We start from the raw sequence: 19,927 nt of genomic DNA, 5'->3' as shown, positions 1-19,927 counted from the left end.
GGATCTCCAGGCTCTCCAGGCTCTCCAGGTTCTCCATGATCTCCAGGCTCTCCAGGCTTTCCAGGATCTCCAGGCTCTCCATGATCTCCAGGATCTCCAGGCCCAGTTCTGGATCTCCAGGATCTCCAGGCTCTCCATGATCTCCATGATCTCCAGGATCTCCATGATCTCCAGGCTCTCCAGGCTCTCCATGATCTCCAGGCTCTCCAGGCTCTCCAGGCTCTCCATGATCTCCAGGCTCTCCAGGCTCTCCATGATCTCCAGGCTCTCCATGATCTCCAGGATCTCCAGGCTCTCCATGATCTCCAGGCTCTCCAGGCTCTCCATGATCCCCATCCCCATCAGGACCCCACCTCAGCTCCCTCCCCAGCCCATCCCGTCGCCTCCGTCCTCTCCGTGGCCTCAGCCTTGGACGCGGACCGTCGGAGCGCGGCGCCGTTGGTCTGCGAGCAGACGTGGCGGGCGCCCTTGGGCGGCGCGGCGCGCGCCTTGTGCCGCAGCAGCAGCACCACGATGAAGGCGAGCACGGAGGCGGCGATGACGCCGCCCAGGCCGATGATGACGGTGGCGCCCGGCACGCGCGGCGGCGCCGAGCGGCACGGCCGCGCCGGCGGCCGCGTGCGGAAGCGGCGGCAGCCCAGCGGGCGCGAGGCCGGCAGCGCGCTGCGCGCGTCGCGGAACACGGCCAGCACGCACAGCTCGTAGGCGCGGCCCGGCGCCAGGTCCGACAGCGAGAAGGACGCGCTGGGCGCCGGGATCATCCTGCAACGACAACGGGGATCTGGCTCGTACCAATTTTGGGCCATTTTCCCAATTTTTGGGGATTTTTCCCAATTTTTGCAGATTTTTCCCGATTTTTCTACCATTTTCCCAGCCATTTCTCCATTTTTTCACATGCCTTTTGGCCCTTCTTTCCCTATTTTTCAGCCCCTTTCCCATCCCTTTTTCCCAAGTTTTTCACCCACTTTTCCAACCCTTTCCCACATTTTCCATCCCCATTTCCCAGCCTGGCCCGGCGCCAGGTCCGACAGCGAGAAGGACGCGCTGGGCGCCGGGATCATCCTGCAACGGGAAAACAATCCTGGCTCGTCCCAATTTTGGGTCATTTTCCCAATTTTCGGGGATTTTCCCCAATTTTTCGGGTTTTTTTCCCAATTTTTTCCCAATTTTTTGGGGTTTTCCCCACCATTTTTCCATTTTTTCCCATGCCATTTGGCCCTTCTTTCCCTATTTCCCAGCCCCTATTCCATCCATTTTTCCCAAATTTTTCACCCACTTTTCCAACCCCTTTCCCACATTTCCCAGCCCGGCCCGGCGCCAGGTCCGACAGTGAGAAGGACGCGCTGGGCGCCGGGATCATCCTGCAACGACAGCGGGGATCTGGCTCGTACCAATTTTGGGCCATTTTCCCAATTTTTGGGGATTTTTTCCCAATTTTGGGGGATTTTTCCCAATTTTTCTACCATTTTCCCTGCCATTTTTCCATTTTTTCCCATGCCTTTTGGCCCTTCTTTCCCTATTTCCCAGCCCCTATTCCATCCATTTTTCCCAAGTTTTTCACCCACTTTTCCCAAGTTTTTCACCCACTTTTCCCAAGTTTTTCACCCAATTTCCCACGTTTTTCACCCACTTTTCCCAAGGTTTTCACCCACTTTTCCAACCCCTTTCCCACATTTCCCAGCCCGGCCCAGCGCCAGGTCCGACAGCGAGAAGGACGCGCTGGGCGCCGGGATCATCCTGCAACGACAGCGGGGATCTGGCTCGTCCCAATTTTGGGTGATTTTCCCAATTTTCGGGGATTTTTTCCCAATTTTTCCACCATTTTCCCTGCCATTTTTCCATTTTTTCCCATGCCTTTTGGCCATTTTTCCATTTTTTCCCATTCCTTTTGGCCCTTTTTCCCCTATTTTTCAGCCCCTATCCCATCCCTTTTTCCCAAGTTTTTCACCCACTTTTCCCAAGGTTTTCACCCACTTTTCCCAAGTTTTTCACCCACTTTTCCCATGTCTTTGGATTCTTTCCCAGACTTTTCTGCTTTTTCCCCATTTTCCCCACCATTTTTCCATTTTTTCCCATGGTCTTTTGCCCTTTCCCCCCTATTTTTCAGCCCCTTTCCCATCCCTTTTTCCCAAGTTTTTCACCCACTTTTCCAACCCTTTCCCACATTTTCCATCCCCATTTCCCAGCCCGGCCCGGCGCCAGGTCCGACAGCGAGAAGGACGCGCTGGGCGCCGGGATCATCCTGCAACGACAACGGGGATCTGGCTCGTCCCAATTTTGGGTCATTTGCCCAATTTTCGGGGATTTTTTCCCAATTTTTCTACCATTTTTACGACCATTTTTCCATTTTTTCTCATGATTTTTTGCCCTTTCCCCCCTATTTTTCAGCCCCTTTCCCATCCCTTTTTCCCAAGTTTTTCCCCCACTTTTCCCAAGTTTTTCACCCACTTTTCCCAAGTTTTTCACCCACTTTTCCAACCCCTTTCCCACATTTCCCAGCCCGGCCCGGCGCCAGGTCCGACAGCGAGAAGGACGCGCTGGGCGCCGGGATCATCCTGCAACGGGAACACAATCCTGGCTTGTCCCAGTTTTGGGCCATTTTCCCAATTTTCGGGGATTTTTCCCAATTTTTCGGGTTTTTTTCCCAATTTTTTCCCAATTTTTTGGGGTTTTCCCCACCATTTTTCCATTTTTTCCCATGACTTTTGGCCCTTTTCCCCCTATTTTTCAGCCCCTATTCCATCCCTTTTTCCCCACGTTTTTCCCCCACTTTTCCCAAGGTTTTCACCCACTTTTCCCAAGTTTTTCACCCACTTTTCCCAAGGTTTTCACCCACTTTTCCAACCCTTTCCCACATTTTCCATCCCCGTTTCCCAGCCCGGCCCGGCGCCAGGTCCGACAGCGAGAAGGACGCGCTGGGCGCCGGGATCATCCTGCAACGACAGCGGGGATCTGGCTCGTCCCAATTTTGGGTCATTTTCCCAATTTTCGGGGATTTTTTCCCAATTTTGGGGGATTTTTCCCAATTTTTCCACCATTTTTACAACCATTTTTCCATTTTTTCTCACAAGTTTTGGCCCTTTTCTCCCTATTTTTCAGCCCCTATTCCATCCCTTTTTTCCCAAAATTTTCACCCATTCATCCCATGTCTTTGGATTCTTTCCCGTATTTTTCTGCTTTTTCCCCATTTTCCCCACCATTTTTCATTTTTTTCTCACAATTTTTCACCCTTTTTTCCCTATTTCCCAGCCCCTTCTCCATCCCTTTTTCCCATGTTTTTCCCCCACTTTTCCCAAGTTTTTCACCCATTTTTCCCATGTCTTTGGATTCTTTCCCATATTTTTCTGCTTTTTTCCCAATTTTTCCACCATTTTCCCTGCCATTTTTCCATTTTTTCCCATGCCTTTTGGCCCTTTTTTCCCTATTTCCCAGCCCCTATTCCATCCTTTTTTCCCCACGTTTTTCCCCCACTTTTCCCAAGGTTTTCACCCACTTTTCCCAAGTTTTTCACCCACTTTTCCAACCCCTTTCCCACATTTCCCAGCCCGGCCCGGCGCCAGGTCCGACAGGGAGAAGGACGCGCTGGGCGCCGGGATCATCCTGCAATGACAGCGGGGATCTGGCTCGTCCCAATTTTGGGCCATTTTCCCAATTTTTGCGGATTTTTCCCAATTTTTTGGGGTTTTTTTCCAATTTTTTCCCAATTTTTTGGGGTTTTCCCCACCATTTTTCCATTTTTTCCCATGCCTTTTGGCCCTTCTTTCCCTATTTCCCAGCCCCTTTTCCATCCCTTTTTCCCAAGTTTTTCACGCACTTTTCCCAAGGTTTTCACCCACTTTTCCCAAGGTTTTCACCCACTTTTCCCATGTCTTTGGGTTCTTTCCCATATTTTTCTGCTTTTTTCTCAAATTTTCCAAATTTTCCCCACCATTTTTCCATTTTTTCCCATTCCTTTTGGCCCTTTTTTCCCTATTTTTCAGCCCCTATCCCATCCCTTTTTCCCAAGTTTTTCACCCACTTTTCCCAAGTTTTTCACCCACTTTTCCAACCCTTTCCCACATTTTCCATCCCCATTTCCCAGCCCGGCCCGGCGCCAGGTCCGACAGGGAGAAGGACGCGCTGGGCGCCGGGATCATCCTGCAACGGGAATGCAACCCTGGCTCGTCCCAATTTTGGGGGATTTTCCATCTTTCTTCCATTTTTGGGGGGTTTTCCCATGTTTCGGAGATTTTTTCCCATTTTTGGGGTTTTTTTCCCCATTTTTCCTGCCATTTTTTCCCATGATTTTTCGCCCTTTCTCCCCTATTTTTCAGGCCCTTTTCCCATGTTTTTCACCCAGTTTTCCCATTTTTTCTGCTTTTTTCCCTTTTTTTTCCCCGCCATTTTTCCTTTTTTTTCCAATGATTTTTGAATCTTTTCTCCCTATTTCCCAGCTCCTTTCCCTTCTGTTTTTCCCATATCCCACACCCATTTTTCCCCCATTTCCCACCCATTATTTCACATTTCCCACCTATATTTTTACCTTTTCCATATTTTCCACCCATTATTTCACATTTCCCATCCCCTTTTCCATATTTTCCACCCCTTTTGCATGTTATCCTCCCGTTTTCCCCATTTCCCACCCCTTTTTTCACATTTCCCATCCCCTTTTCCATATTTTCCACCTATATTTTACCTTTTCCATCCCCTTTTCCATATTTTCCACCACTTTGTCACATTTTCCATCCCCTTTTCCCCATTTCCCACCCATTACTTCACATTTCCCACCTATTTTTTTTAACATTTTCCATCCCCTTTTCCACGTTTCCCACCCATTTTCCCCCATTTCTCCCCATTTCTCCCCATTTTCCCCCATTTCCCCACCCATTTCTCCCCATTTCTCCCCATTTCCCCCCATTTCTCCCTATTCCCCCACATTTCCCCCCCATTTCCCCCATTTCCCACCCATTTCCCCCATTTCTCCCCATCCCACCCCATTTCCACCCATTTCTCCCCATTTTCCCCCATTTCCCCCCATTTCTCCCATTTCTCCCCATTTTCCCCCATTTCCCCCATTTCCCACCCATTTCTCCCTATTCACCCCCCATTTCCCCCATTTCTCCCCATTTTCCCCCATTTCCCCCATTTCCCCCATTTCTCCCCATTTCCCTCCCAATTTCCCCCCCATTTCCCCCATTTCCCCCCATTTCTCCCCATTTCCCTCCCATTTCCCCCCATTTCTCCCCATTTCCCCCCATTTCTCCCCATTTCCCTCCCATTTTCCCCCATTTCTCCCCATTTCCCTCCCATTTTCCCCCATTTCTCCCCATTTCCCTCCCATTTTCCCCCATTTCTCCCCATTTCCCTCCCATTTTCCCCCATTTCTCCCCATTTCTCCCCATTTTCCCCCATTTCCCCCCATTTCCCCCCCATTTCCCCCATTTCCCCCATTTCTCCCCATTTCCCCATTTCCCCCATTTCTCCCCATTTCTCCCCATTTTCCCCCATTTCCCTCCCATTTTCCCACCCATTTCTCACCCATTTCTCACCCATTTCTCCCCATTTCCCACCCATTTCCCCCATTTCTCCCCATTTCCCCCATTTCTCACCCATTTCTCCCCATTTTCCCCCATTTTCCCCCATTTCCCTCCCATTTTTCCCAATTTCCCCCCCATTCCCCCCATTCCCCCCCTTTCCCCCCACCCCCCATTCCCACCGCCCCCAATCCCCATTTTCCCCGGCGCCAAACTCACCGGTAAACCAGGATCTCGTCTCCGGAGCTGTTGTACTGGATCTGGTACATCCTCAACCCTTCCAGCTCGTCCTGCGGCGGCCACCGCACCAGCGCCGACGTCGCCGTCACCTCGGCCACCACCACCCCCCCGGCGTCCCCGCGCTGCGCCTCGGAGTCGTTGGAGAAGCCGGACTTGGCCGAAACCAGGATATCGGACGGCTCCGGCCGCGCCGTCGCCGCCGCCTTCCTCCTCGCCCCGTCCTCCTCCTCCTCCTCGCACTCGGTGCCGTTGCCGTCCGGCACCACGCGGAGCTCCACGGGCGCCGTCGACTCGCCGGCGGCGTTGGAGGCGATGCAGGTGAAGGTTCCTTGGTCGCCCGGCGCCGCCTCCAGGATATCCAGAGTGCCGTTCTCGTAGGAGACCGTCCTGGAGGTGTTGGCCACCAGCTTGCCGTCGGGCGCGATCCAGCGCACGTAGGGCTCGGGGTCGCCCACGGCTTTGCACTTGAGGGAGGCGCCGCGGCCGACGGCGGCGGCCAGCGCGGGCGTGCGGTGGGTGATCATGGGCGGCTCGCAGACGAACTCCTCCTCGCGGATGCTCCAGAAGTATTTGCCCATCAGCTCGGGCGGCGAGGCGCACGTCTCCAGGTCGTCCTCGCGCGTCAGGCGCCGCAGCCACACCAGCTCGCAGTTGCAGTGCAGCGGGTTGCCGCCGAAGCTCAGCACCAAGGAGGTCAGCGGAGAGCCTTTGGATTTGGCGTAAACGGGCACGCGGGAGAAGAGCGGGTCCGGCGGGATCTTCTTCAGCTTGTTGGAGGTCATGTCCAACCTGGCCAGCTTGTGGAGGTTGGAGAAAATCCCCTCGGGCACGAACTCGATGAGGTTGTGATCCAAGCTCACCGTGTTGACGTTGGACAGCTTGGCCACCGTGGCCCAAGGGACGTCCACCAGATTATTGTAGGACAAATCCAAATCCTCGATGGTCTCCAAGAAGTCGTCCAAGGACCTGGGCGAGATGAAGCTCAGCTGGTTGTTGCTGAGGATCAAGTGGCGCAGGTTGACCAACCCCTTGAAGTGCTCCTCGTGGATGGACGTCAGGCGGTTGCTGTCCAGGTGGAGCGCGTGGAGGCCCTTGAGGTCGGCGAAGGCGTAAGGCATGATCTGGCTGATGGTGTTGCGCGACAGCGTCAAGTGGATGAGTTGGGTCATGTTGGCGAAGTCGCGCCTGCGCAGGACCGTGATGAAGTTGTCCATGAGGCGCAGCTCGGCCGTGCGCCGGTCGATGCCGGGCGGCACGAAGAGCAGCCCGGTCTTGGTGCACAGGATGGTGAAGGACGGCGAGAGGTTCTGGCACGAGCAGCGCCGGGGGCACGGCGGCGCCGGCGAGGCGGCCGAGGGCAGGAACAGGAGCAGAGGCAGCAGGAGCCTTGCCATCGTCGGGAAAAACGGGAATCTGGCAGGGAAAAGCGGGAAAAATGTGAGGAACTTGGGAGGTTCCGTTGGGTTTTGGGCGTAGAAACCGAGTTTTAATTCCGGGAGGTTGAGGGAAATCGGTGGAGAGGGAAATCCCAAAGATTTCCTCCCAAAGAGGAGGAAAAACGGGAATCTGGCAGGGAAAAGTGGGAAAAAGGTGAGAAATTTGGGAGGTTCCGTTGGGTTTTGGGTGTAGAAACCGAGTTTTAATTCCGGGAGGTTGAGGGAAATCGGTGGAGAGGGAAATCCCAAAGATGAGGAGGAAAAACGGGAATCTGGCAGGGAAAAGTGGGAAAAATGTGAGGAATTTGGGAGGTTCCGTTGGGTTTTGGGGGTTGAAACCGAGTTTTAATTCCGGGAGGTTGAGGGAAATCCCAAAGTTGAGGAGGAAAAACGGGAATCTGGCAGGGAAAAGTGGGAAAAATGTGAGGAACTTGGGAGGTTCCGTTGGGTTTTGGGTGTAGAAACCGAGTTTTAATTCCGGGAGGTTGAGGGAAATCAGTGGAGAGGGAAATCCCAAAGATGAGGAGAAAAAATGGGAATCTGGCAGGGAAAACAGCAGAATTTGGGAAAATAATGGAGGAATTTGGGAGGTTCCATTGAGTTTTGGGTGTCGAAACCGAGTTTTAATTCCAGGAGGTTGAGGGAAATTGGTGGAGAGGGAAATCCCAAAGATGAGGAGGAAAATGGGAATCTGGCAGGGAAAAGTGGGAAAAAAGGTGAGGAATTTGGGAGGTTCTGTTGAGTTTTGGGTATAGAAACCGAGTTTTAATTCCAGGAGGTTGAGGGAAATCGGTGGAGAGGGAAATCCCAAAGTTGAGGAAGAAAAATGGGAATCTGGCAGGGAAAAGGAGGGAAAAAAGAAATAATGTGAGAAACTTGGGAGATTCCGTTGAGTTTTGGGTGTTGAAACCGAGTTTTAATTCCGGGAGGTTGAGGGAAATCCCAAAGTTGAGGAGGAAAAACGGGAATCTGGCAGGGAAAACAGCAGAATTTGGGAAAATAATGGAGAAATTTGGGAAAATAATGGAGGAATTTGGGAGGTTCCGTTGAGTTTTGGGTGTTGAAACCGAGTTTTCATTCCGGGAGGTTGAGGGAAATCGGTGGAGAGGGAAATCCCAAAGATGAGGAGGAAAAACGGGAAAAATCCATGGAAATCTGGTGGAATTTGGGGAAATAATGGAGGAATTTGGGAGGTTCCGTTGAGTTTTGGGTGTCGAAACCAAGTTTTAATTCCGGGAGGTTGAGGGAAATCCCAAAGTTGAGAAGAAAATGGGAATCTGGCAGGGAAAAGTGGGAAAAAAGGTGAAGAATTTGGGAGATTCCGTTGAGTTTTGGGGGTTGAAACCGAGTTTTAATTCCGGGAGGTTGAGGGAAATCGGTGGAGAGGGAAATCTCAAAGTTGAGAAGAAGAAATGGGAATCTGGCAGGGAAAAGTGGGAAAAATGGTGAGGAATTTGGGAGGTTCCGTTGGGTTTTGGGGGTTGAAACCGAGTTTTAATTCCAGGAGGTTGAGGGAAATCCCAAAGTTCAGGAGGAAAAACGGGAAAAATCCATGGAAATCTGGTGGAATTTGGGAAAATAATGGAGGAATTTGGGAGGTTCCGTTGAGTTTTGGGGTTAAAACCGAGTTTTAATTCCGGGAGGTTGAGGGAAATCCCAAAGTTGAGAAGAAAAAATGGGAATCTGGCAGGGAAAACAGCAGAATTTGGGAAAATAATGGAGGAATTTGGGAAAATAATGGAGGAATTTGGGAGGTTCCGTTGAGTTTTGGGTGTCGAAACCGAGTTTTAATTCCAGGAAGTTGAGGGAAATCCCAAAGTTGAGGAGGAAAAACGGGAAAAATCCATGGAAATCTGGTGGAATTTGGGAAAATAATGGAGGAATTTGGGAGGTTCCGTTGAGTTTTGGGCGTTGAAAACGAGTTTTAATTCCGGGAGGTTGAGGGAAATCCCAAAGTTGAGGAGAAAAATGGGAATCTGGCAGGGAAAAGTGGGAAAAATGTGAGGAACTTGGGAGGTTCCGTTGGGTTTTGGGCATCGAAACCGAGTTTTAATTCCGGGAGGTTGAGGGAAATCGGTGGAGAGGGAAATCCCAAAGATGAGGAGGAAAAACGGGAAAAATCCATGGAAATCTGGTGGAATTTGGGAAAATAATGGAGGAATTTGGGAGGTTCCGTTGAGTTTTGGGTGTCGAAACCGAGTTTTAATTCCGGGAGGTTGAGGGAAATCCCAAAGTTGAGGAGAAAAACGGGAATCTGGCAGGGAAAAGGAGGGAAAAAAGGTGAGAAATTTGGGAGGTTCTGTTGAGTTTTGGGTGTAGAAACCGAGTTTTAATTCCGGGAGGTTGAGGGAAATCAGTGGAGAGGGAAATCCCAAAGATGAGGAGGAAAAACGGGAATCTGGCAGGGAAAAGGAGGGAAAAATAACAAAAGGTGAGGAATTGGGGAGGTTCTGTTGAGTTTTGGGTGTTGAATTTTGGGGTTAGAACCCAGTTTTAATTCCAGGAGGTTGAGGGAAATCGGTGGAGAGGGAAATCTCAAAGTTGAGAAGAAGAAATGGGAATCTGGCAGGGAAAAGTGGGAAAAAGGTGAGAAACTTGGGAGGTTCCGTTGGGTTTTGGGGGTTGAAAACGAGTTTTAATTCCGGGAGGTTGAGGGAAATCGGTGGAGAGGGAAATCCCAAAGATGAGGAGGAAAAACGGGAAAAATCCATGGAAATCTGGTGGAATTTGGGAAAATAATGGAGGAATTTGGGAGATTCCGTTCAATTTTGGGGTTAAAACCGAGTTTTAATTCCAGGAGGTTGAGGGAAATCGGTGGAGAGGGAAATCCCAAAGATGAGGAGGAAAAACGGGAAAAATCCATGGAAATGTGGAGAAATTTTGGGAAAAAATTAGATAAATCCATGAAAATATGGAGGATTTTTGGGAAAATGGGGATAAATCCATGAAAATATGGAGGAATTTTGGGAAAATGGGAAGAAATCCATGAAAATATGGAGGATTTTGGGAAAAAAATGGGATAAATCTGTGAAAATATAGAGGAATTTGGGAAAAATGGGAGAAATCCATGAAAATATGGAGGAATTTTGGGAAAAATGGGAAGAAATCCATGAAAATATGGAGGAATTTGGGGAAAAAATGGGATAAATCTGTGAAAATATAGAGGAATTTGGGAAAAATGGGAAGAAATCCATGAAAATATGGAGGAATTTTGGGAAAATGGGAAGAAATCCATGAAAATATGGAGGAATTTGGGAAAAAAATGGGATAAATCTGTGAAAATATAGAGGAATTTGGGAAAAATGGGAGAAATCCGTGAAAATATGGAGGAATTTTGGGAAAATGGGGATAAATCCATGAAAATATGGAGGAATTTTGGGAAAATGGGAAGAAATCCATGAAAATATAGAAGAACTTTGGGAAAATGGGGAGAAATTTTGGAAAATGGAGGAATTTGGGGAAAATTGGGATAAATCTGTGGAAAAATTGAGGAATTTGGGGAAAACTGGGACAAATCTGTGGAAATATGGAGGAATTTGGGGAAAATGGGGAGAAATCTGTGGAAAAATTGAGGAATTTGAGATAAAACCAGGTTTAGGGTCAAGTTTTAATTCCAAGATGTTGAGAAAATCCCAAATTTGAGAGGGAAAAATGGGAGAGATCCATGGGAAAACAGGGAGGAATTGGTTTTATTATTTCTGGGGGTTTTTTGGGATAATTTTCCCATATATTTTTAATTTTTTGGGATGATTTTCCCGTATTTTTTTGGTTCTTGGGATGAATTGTGTGTGGGGAAATCTGAATCAAATTTGAATAAATTTAAATAAAATTTAAAACTCTAATAAAAATAATTACTCTGAATATTAAACATTAATAAATGGAATAATAATCAATTTTACATTAAAAAGAATTCAGAAGAATGGATTTAAAATAATGAGTTTAAAAAACAATCATTAAAAATTAAGGTCAAGTCAAAATTGGAAAGAATTAAAAAGAAATGAAAAGTAATTAAAGAAATGTTAATAGAAAAATAATGAAATTAAAACAATAATGGGAATAAAGTAATGGAAATTAAAATAATTGAAATAAAAAGAATAAAAAGAATAAAACCAAAAGATTAAAAAGGTTAAAAAGTCAAATAATGAAAATAAAATATTGAAACCAAGTATTAAAACTTAATTAAAGAAAAAAAATTAAAATAAGAGTTGAATAATAGAAATAAAAGAATGAATTTAAAATAAGAGATTGAAAAGAGTCACAGAAAAATGGATTAAAATAATAATTAAAAACTGAATTGGTAAGAAATTAATGTGAATAAATTCAGAATCATAATGGTGAAATTTAAAACGAAAATAATATTAATTATAATTTTAAAATGTGAATTAATAATCAGATCAAAATACAAATAAACTTAAAATCATAGTAACCCCCTACAAATTAAAATCAATCAAGAATTAGAATAACATTTTAAATAAAAATTGTAATTAATAAAAATAAAAATAAAAGTGAATAATAATAATGAATTAATAAAATTAATTATTCATAATAAATATTAAAATACGAGAAATGAAAGTTATTTCTGATTAAAAGAAGAGAAAATTTTAATTCTTATTATTTGAATAGTAGAAGTTAAACCAATAATTTAATAAATCCAATTAATTAAACCAATTATTAAATCAATCCCGGTGTTTAAACCGATTATTAAGTAAATCCTATTAATTACAATAAATAAAAAATTAATTATTAAAAACTAATTAAATGTAATCTTATTAATCCTCCACGAATAAAAAAATCCAATTAATCCCAAAATCTCCCTAAAATCCCATTTTAGGGGGAAAAGTGGGAATGGGGAGGGGGGGGGGGGCAAAGTGAAAATTCCCAAAAATCCTGAGGGAAAAGTGGGAATTGGGATGGGCCAGGCCCAAAATTCCCAAAATTCCTGAGGGAAAAGTGGGAATTGAGATGTTCCAGGCCCAAAATTCCCAAAAATCCTGAGGGAAAAGTGGGAATTGGGATGGGCCAGGCCCAAAATTCCCAAAATTCCTGAGGGAAAAGTGGGAATTATGCAGGGCCAGGCCCAAAATTCCCAAAATTCCAGAGGGAAAAGTGGGAATTGGGATGTTCCAGGCCGAAAATTCCAAAATTCCTGAGGGAAAAGTGGGAATTGGGATGTTCCAGGCCCAAAATTCCCAAAATTCCTGAGGGAAAAGTGGGAATTGGGATGTTCCAGGCCCAAAATTCCCAAAAATCCTGAGGGAAAAGTGGGAATTGGGATGTTCCAGGCCCAAAATTCCCAAAAATCCTGAGGGAAAAGTGGGAATTGGGATGTTCCAGGCCCAAAATTCCCAAAAATCCTGAGGGAAAAGTGGGAATTGGGATGGGCCAGGCCCAAAATTCCAAAATTTTAGTGGAAAAAAAGGAAGATTTGGGGTAGGCCAAGGTGAAAATTCCCAAAATTCCTGAGGGAAAAGTGGGAATTGGGCAGGGCCTGGCCCAGAATTCCAAGATTTCTGAGGGGAAATTGGGATTCGGGGTAGGCCAAGGTGAAAATTCCCAAAATTCCTGAGGGAAAAGTGGGGAAAAGGAAGTGAGAGCACAAAATTCCAAGATTTTGGAGGGAAAATCGGGAATTGGGAAATGCCAGGCCCCAAATTCCAAGGTTTTGGAGGGAAAATTGGGATTTGGGTCGTTCCGGGCCCGAAATTCCAAGATTTCTGAGGGAAAAAAATTCTCCAAGCCTCCCCTAATTCCAAGAAATTCACCCCAAAACTTCAGGAATTTGGGATTTTCCCAGTTCCAACCAATAAAATTCCTTTTTTTTAACCCCTAAATCCCATTTTAGGAATTTTTTTCCCCATTTTTCCAAGCCCCAGGTGAACATTCCCAAATCCAGGCGTGGCCCAAAACTCAGGGAAAAAAAAAAATTCCTTTGGAACCGGAGAATCCAGGAGTTAAAAATCCCCAAAAAATCCCCAAAAATTGGATTTTTCCAGCTGGAAAATAATTCCTGGATTAAAAAATGTGGAATTCCGGCCTAAATTACATAAGGAAAAGGGGGGTGAGGGGGGAATTTTATCCAGGCGCCGGAAAATCCCGATTTTCCAGGAAAAAAGATGGAGCAAACCCGGAATGCTTTTTTTTAAAGGTCAGAACACCTCCAAAATGCCTTTTTCTTTTTTTTTTTCCCTCAAAAAAAAAATCAGGATTTTAATTCGGAAAAAGCAAATTTTTCCAGCTCTATCCACCACATCCCCCCTCGGGGCTGCAGAATTCCCGGGAAAAAAATGAAAATATTGGAATTTTGGGCTGGTTTGGAGTGAAAAAAATCTGATTTTTTTTTTTTTTTAATAGGGAAAAAAATCAGTATTTGATCCCGATTTTCCTCGGGGGAAAAAAATTCCCGGTGGGAATCCTCAATGCCAGCGCCGTGCTCTGTCCCCTGGGGGGGTCGGGATTTGGGGGAAAAAATGGGAATTTTGGGGGATTTGAGGGTTTTTTTTTTCCAAGAAAATTCCAAAGCCGCAACGCGGGAAGGACGCGCCCAGCTCGGGGGAAAAACCGGGAATTGCAGGTGGCGGGAGAGGGGAAAAAACCGGGAAAAACCGGGAAAAAACCGGGAAAAAATCAATTTACAGGCATCCAATGGGGGGTTATCACGGGGATTTGGGGGAAATTTGGGGGAATTTGGGGAAATTTGGGGGAATTTGGGGGAAATTTGGGGGAATTTGGGGGAAATGGCCGGGTGGGGGAGGGGAGGGAACACCTGGAGCGGGAACACCTGGAGCAGCCACACCTGGATGACAGGGCGGATTTCTGGGATGCTGCAAGGGTTGGGAAAAGCCCCAAAATGCCCAAAAATCACCCCAAAAAAATCCCATAGAAAATCCTCTAAAAATCCATTGAAAAATGCCCGGAAACCCCCTTAAAAATCACTAAAAATCGCGGGAAAATCGCGAAAAAATCCCTAAAAACAGCCTAAAAATCCATTAAAAATCATTTAAAGAATTCCCAAACCCCAAGGGGCTGGGGATCGCCCAAAATCCCTAAATATCCCAAAATAATAATAATTTTAAAATCCCTAAAAATCCCTACAATTTCCCCAAACCCCAAGGAGCTGGGGACCGCCTGGAAAATCCCCCCCCCCATAAAAAAAAAAAAAATCCCCCAAAAATCCCTAAAAATCCAATTTAAAAATTCCCTAAAAAAATCCCCCAAACCCCAAAGGTTGGGGATCGCCCAGGAAAACTCCAAAAATCCCAAAAAAACCCCAAAAATTCCCTAAAAAAAATCCCCAATCCCCAAGGCCGGAGGCGCCCTCGCTTTTTCCAGGCAAGGGTTAAAAAAGCTGGAAAATTTGGGAGGGGTCGCGCTGGAAAAGCGGCGTTTTATCCCCATTTTATCCCCATTTTATCCCCATTTTATTCCCATTTATCCCGATTTTATCCCCATTTATCCCACTGATCCCGGTTTTCCTCCATTTTATCCCGTTTTCTCCCATTTTTACCCCATTTTACCCCGATTTTATCCCGATTTTCCGCTGCTTTAACCCATTTTATCCCCATTTTATCCCCATTTTATCCCCATTTATCCCCATTTTATTCCCATTTATCCCACTGATCCCGGTTTTCCTCCATTTTATCCCGTTTTCTCCCATTTTTACCCCATTTTACCCCGATTTTATCCCGATTTTCCGCTGCTTTAACCCATTTTATCCCCATTTTATCCCCATTTTATCCCCATTTTATCCCCATTTATCCCGATTTTATCCCGCTTTATCCCACTGATCCCGGTTTTCCTCCATTTTATCCCGTTTTCTCCCATTTTTACCCCATTTTACCCCGATTTTATCCCGATTTTCCGCTGCTTTAACCCATTTTATCCCGATTTTATCCCGATTTTATCCCGATTTTATCCCCATTTTATCCCCATTTATCCCGATTTTATCCCCATTTATCCCACTGATCCCGGTTTTCCTCCATTTTATCCCGCTTTCTCCCATTTTTACCCCGATTTTATCCCGATTTTCCGCTGCTTTAACCCGATTTATCCCGATTTTATCCCCATTTTCACCCGATTTATCCCCATTTTCACCCGATTTATTTTGATTTCCCGCCGTTCCATCCCGGTTTTTCCCGTTTTTCCCGGTTTTTCCCTCACCTTTCCCGCCGTTCCTTCAGGGGGGCGGCGACCCCCGCGCCCCCCCCGGGGGTCCCGAGCCTTCCATGGCCGGGAGCGATCCCGGGAGGAGCCGCGGGGCCAAAAATCCGCGAAAAAAAAGCAGGAAAAGGGGAAAAAATAAAAAAAAAAGCAGGAAAAAGGAGGAGGAGGAGGAGGAAGGGGAGGAGGAGCCGCGGGAGGGGGAGGGGCCGGGGGAGGGGGAGGGGCCCCGCCGGGAATTTCGGGAATTCTTTCGGGGGTGGGATCGGCGGGTTTTTTGGGAATTTCTGGGGTTGTTTTTTTTTTTTTGGGAATTTCTGGGATTTTTGGGATGGGAACGGCGGTTTTTTTTGGGAATTTCATTTTTTTGGGGAGTGGGATCGGTGGTTTTTTGGGAATTTCTGAGGGGTTTGGAGAATTTTTGGGGGTTTTTGGGATGGGAATGGCGGGTTTTTGGGAATTTCTGGGGTTTTGGGGATGGGATCAGCGGTTTTTTTGGAATTTCTGAGGGGTTTGGGGAATTTCTGGGGGTTTTTGGGATGGGATCGGCGTTTTTTGGGAATTTCTGGGGGTTTTGGGATGGGATCAGCAGTTTTTGGGAATTTCTGGGCATTTTGGGATGGGATCGGTGGTTTTTTGGGAATTTTGGAGGCTGAGTGTTCCATTCTGTGGATTTCTGGGGTTTGTGGCATTCCCTGGATTCCTGAATCCTCAAAATCCCGGGATTTCATTGCCTTCCTTCCCGAAATCCCAGCCCTCCTGGAATCCCCAAATTCCCAAATCCCCGAATTCCTGAATCCCTAAATTCCCAAATTCCCAAATCCCCGAATCCCCAAATTCCCAAATCCCCAAATCCCCAAATTCTCAAATCCCCAAATCCCCGAATCCCCAAATTCAAAAAAATCCCCAAATCCCCAAATTCTCAAATCCCCAAATCCCCGAATCCCCGAATCCCCGAATCCCCAAATCCCTGAATCCCCAAATCCCTGAATCCCCAAATTCTCTAATCCCCGAATTCCTGAATTCCCAAATCCCCGAATCCCCAAATCCCCAAATCCCTGAATTCCCAAATTCTCTAATCCCCGAATTCCTGAATTCCCAAATCCCCAAATCCCCAAATCCCCAAATTCTCAAATCCCCGAATCCCCAAATTCTCTAATCCCTGAATTCCTGAATTCCCAAATCCCCCAAATCCCCGAATCCCTGAATCCCCCAAATTGACGATGACGACCATGACCATGACAAATGACCATGACAATGGAGATGATGATGATGGTGAAAATGACCATGACCATGGCAAATGACGACAACGACGATGACCATGACCACCACCACCACCACGATGACGAAAATGACCATGACCATGGCAATGGAGATGATGATAATGGTGAAAACGATGATGACCATGACCATGGCAAATGACCATGACGACAATGATAACGACGACGATGACGACGATGACCACCACCACCACGATGACGAAAATGAGCATGACCATGGCAAACGACCACGACGACGACAACGATGATGAGGATGACCATCACCACCACGATGATGATGAAAACGACCATGACCATGATCATGACAATGGAGACAACGACAATGGTGAAAACCACCATGACCATGGCAAACGACCACGACGATGACAATGATAACGACAACGATGACGAGGATGACCACCATCACCACGATGACGAAAATGACCATGACCATGATCATGACAATGGAGACAACGACAATGGTGAAAACCACCATGACCATGACAATGGAGACGATGACAATGCTGAAAACGATGACGGTGACCGTGATAAATGACCATGACCATGGCAAACAACCACCACCATGACCACGACGACCAAAACACCACCGCGGCCACCGCCGCCGCGCCCGTCACACCGCCGCACTCTCGACGCCGTCCTCGGCGGTGTCGGCGCTGCGAGCCCGCCCGTCCCCGGCCGCGCCGGCGGCGTCGTCGCCCAAGGCCCGCTTGAGCAGCGCCCGCCACGAGCGCCGCGCCCGGCCCGGCCCGCGGCCCATCGCCAGGTAGATGACGGGGTTGACGCAACCGTTGACGTACGCCAACCCGGCCGCGGCGGCGTCGGCGGCCTGGGCGCCGCGGAAGGCGGCGCCGCCGGGCGCGGCGGCCGCCAGCACCAAGCCCACCACGTGGTAGGGCAGCCAGCAGACGAAGAAGCTGAGGACCACCACCAGCACGGTGACGGTGGCCCTCTGCGAGCGGCCCGGCCCCAGCGCCCGCACGCGGCACAGCAGGCGGCCGTAGCAGCCCGAGATGACGGCGAAGGGCCCGGCGAAGCCGCAGAGGAACCGCGCCGCCGCCACGCTCAGCTCGGCGCCGCGCCGCCGCCCGCCGCCGTCGCCGTAGGCCATCACGCAGGTGGCCTTGGCCGAGAAGGGGTCGCGGCGCAGGGCGCGGAACGCCAAGGACGGCGCCGTCAGCAGCGCCGCCGCCGCCCAGGCGCCGGCGCAGGCGGCGGCCGCCAGCGCGGGCGTGCGGCGGTTGTGGCACCACACGGGCCGGGTGACCAGCGCGCAGCGGTCGGCGCTGAGCGCCGTCAGCAGCAGCACGCCGGCGAACATGGCCAGCACGGTGAGCGAGGGCAGCAGGCGGCACGCCGCCGCGCCCAGCGGCCAGTGGTGGTCGGTGGCCAGCGGCAGCGCCACGAAGGGCAGCGCCAGGCAGCTCAGCAGGTCGGCCAGCGCCAGGTGGAAGAACCAGACGCCGTTGACCGTGCGCCGAAGCTCCGACGACGCCACCCAGAGCACGGCGCCGTTGCCCGGCACGCCCAGCAGGAAGATGGCGGCGTAGAGGGTCAGCACGGCGCGGTGGCCAGCGGGGATCTCGGCCGCGTCGTCCAGGAGGTCGTTCCAGGTGTCGTTCCAGGTGTCGTTCCAGGCGTCGTTCCAGGTGTCGTTCCAGGTGTCGTTCCAGGTGTCGTTCCAGGCGTCGTCGTTCCAGGTGTTGTCCCCACGGGAGGAGATGCTGGGCAGAGCGTCCATGCTGGGCGTGGGGACACCTGGGGATGGGTGGGGGTGACCAAAGGTGGTCAGGGGTGGGTCAAGGTGGTTCTTCACCTGGCCAGGAGATCCTGAAGACCCCAAGGTGGTTCTTCACCTGGCCAGGTGGTCAAGGACCTTCCCAAATTTGACGAAAGTTGGTCAAGGACCTTCCCAAAGGTGACGAAAGTTGGTCAGGGGTGGGTCAAGGTGGGTTCTTCACCTGGCCAGGAGATCCTGAAGACCTCAAGGTGGGTTCTTCACCTGGCCAGGTGGTCAAGGACCTTCCCAAAGGTGACCAAAGGTGGTCAGGGGTGGGTCAAGGTGGTTCTTTACCTGGCCAGGTGGTCAAGGACCTTCCCAAAGGTGACCAAAGGTGGTCAGGGGTGGGTCAAGGTGGTTCTTCACCTGGCCAGGAGATCCTGAAGACCCCAAGGTGGTTCTTCACCTGGCCAGGTGGTCAAGGACCTTCCCAAAGGTGACCAAAGTTGGTCAAGGACCTTCCCAAAGGTGACCAAAGGTGGTCAGGGGTGGGTCAAGGTGGATCTTCACCTGGCCAGGTGGTCAAGGACGTTCCAAATGACCCCCAAGGTGGATCCTTCACCTGGCCAGGTGGTCCTGAAGACCCCAAGGTGGATCTTCACCTGGCCAGGTGGTCAAGGACCTTCCCAAAGGTGACCAAAGTTGGTCAAGGACCTTCTCAAAGGTGACCAAAGGTGGTCAGGGGTGGGTCAAGGTGGGTTCTTCACCTGGCCAGGAGAACCTGAAGACCCCAAGGTGGATCTTCACCTGGCCAGGTGGTCAAGGACCTCCTAAAAGACCCCCAAGCCCACCCCACCAGGTGACCAAAGTATTTTCAATGTCTCCAGCCCCATTTTTGGGGTACCCACCTCCATTTTTAAGGTACTCACCTCCATTTTGGGGTCCCCAGCCCCATTTTTGGGTTCCTCAGCCCATTTTTGGGGTCTCCACCTCCATTTTGGTGTCTGCAGTCCCATTTTTGCTGTTCCCAGCTCCATTTTTGGGGTCCCCAGCTCCATTTTTGGGGTCCCCAGCCCATTTTTGGGGTCCCCAGCTCCATTTTTGGGTTCCTCAGCCCATTTTTGTATCTTCGCCTCCATTTTGGGGATCTCCTGTCCCATTTTTGGGTTCCTCACCCCATTTTTGGGGTCCCCTCCCCCATTTTTGGGGTTCCTCGCCCCATTTTTGGGGTCCCCTCCCCCATTTTTGAGGTCCCCACCCCATTTTTGGGGTCCCCACCCCGTTTTTGGGGTCCCCTCCCCATTTTTGGGGTCCCCTCCCCCATTTTTGGGGTCCCACCCCATTTTTGGGGTCCCCACCCCGTTTTTGGGGTCCCCACCCCCCCGTGTCCCCCGTCCCCGCCGGATTTGGGATTTCCTCATCCTCCCCTCCCCCGGCCATGGCGCAAGAATTTGGGAGAGGAACTGGGGGGGGAGGGGCAGCTCCACCCTTCCCCCCCTCCGTTGGGTGGGGACCCCAAAAACGGGGCTGGGGACCCCCAAAATTGGAGTGAGGAACCCAAAAATGGGGCGAGGAACCCAGAAT

The 19,927-nt window shown here is 49.2% G+C and overlaps 2 protein-coding genes and 1 long non-coding RNA gene across 7 annotated transcripts in view; 1 reads left to right on the top strand and 2 right to left on the bottom strand.

Annotated features, from left to right (window-relative positions):
- Positions 1-187: 187 nt before the first annotated feature.
- On the bottom strand, positions 188-15,511 carry LOC110483671 (leucine-rich repeat and fibronectin type III domain-containing protein 1-like protein). Of its 3 annotated transcripts, none has more exons than XM_085564785.1 (3): positions 15,347-15,501; positions 5,733-7,166; positions 188-762 (listed from the first exon to the last, which is right to left on the bottom strand). In XM_085564785.1, exons 2-3 carry the CDS (start codon positions 7,145-7,147, stop codon positions 342-344), a joined length of 1,836 nt encoding a protein of 611 aa, XP_085420911.1. In that variant the 5' UTR covers positions 7,148-7,166; positions 15,347-15,501; the 3' UTR covers positions 188-341. The 3 variants fall into 3 exon arrangements, with proteins under 3 accessions (XP_085420911.1, XP_085420913.1, XP_085420912.1); XM_085564787.1 differs by lacking the exon at positions 188-762 and adding an exon at positions 2,807-2,933 and having other exon boundaries at positions 15,347-15,500; XM_085564786.1 differs by lacking the exon at positions 188-762 and adding an exon at positions 3,841-4,137 and having other exon boundaries at positions 15,347-15,511.
- Positions 1,887-4,122, top strand: LOC146764424 (uncharacterized). Its single transcript, XR_014950866.1, has 3 exons — positions 1,887-1,962; positions 2,134-3,846; positions 4,007-4,122. It is a non-coding gene; the product is annotated as an uncharacterized LOC146764424 (long non-coding RNA).
- A 1,574-nt stretch (positions 15,512-17,085) lies between the features above and the next one.
- LOC144247696 (uncharacterized) overlaps positions 17,086-19,927 on the bottom strand; it is a 28,562-nt gene continuing 25,720 nt past the window's right edge. For all 3 annotated transcript variants that reach the window (XM_085564782.1, XM_085564781.1, XM_085564784.1), the window contains one exon: positions 17,086-18,381. In XM_085564782.1, coding sequence (XP_085420908.1) covers positions 17,237-18,381 — 1,145 coding nt within the window. In that variant the 3' untranslated portion in view covers positions 17,086-17,236. The remainder of the gene's footprint in view (positions 18,382-19,927) is intronic.

The sequence above is a fragment of the Lonchura striata genome, chromosome 34 (assembly GCF_050655825.1).
Source record: "Lonchura striata isolate lonStrDom1 chromosome 34, ASM5065582v1, whole genome shotgun sequence".
Taxonomy (NCBI): domain Eukaryota; kingdom Metazoa; phylum Chordata; class Aves; order Passeriformes; family Estrildidae; genus Lonchura; species Lonchura striata.
The sequence above is the reverse complement of the archived record's forward strand: the minus strand, read 5'-3'. Positions and strand labels throughout refer to the sequence as shown.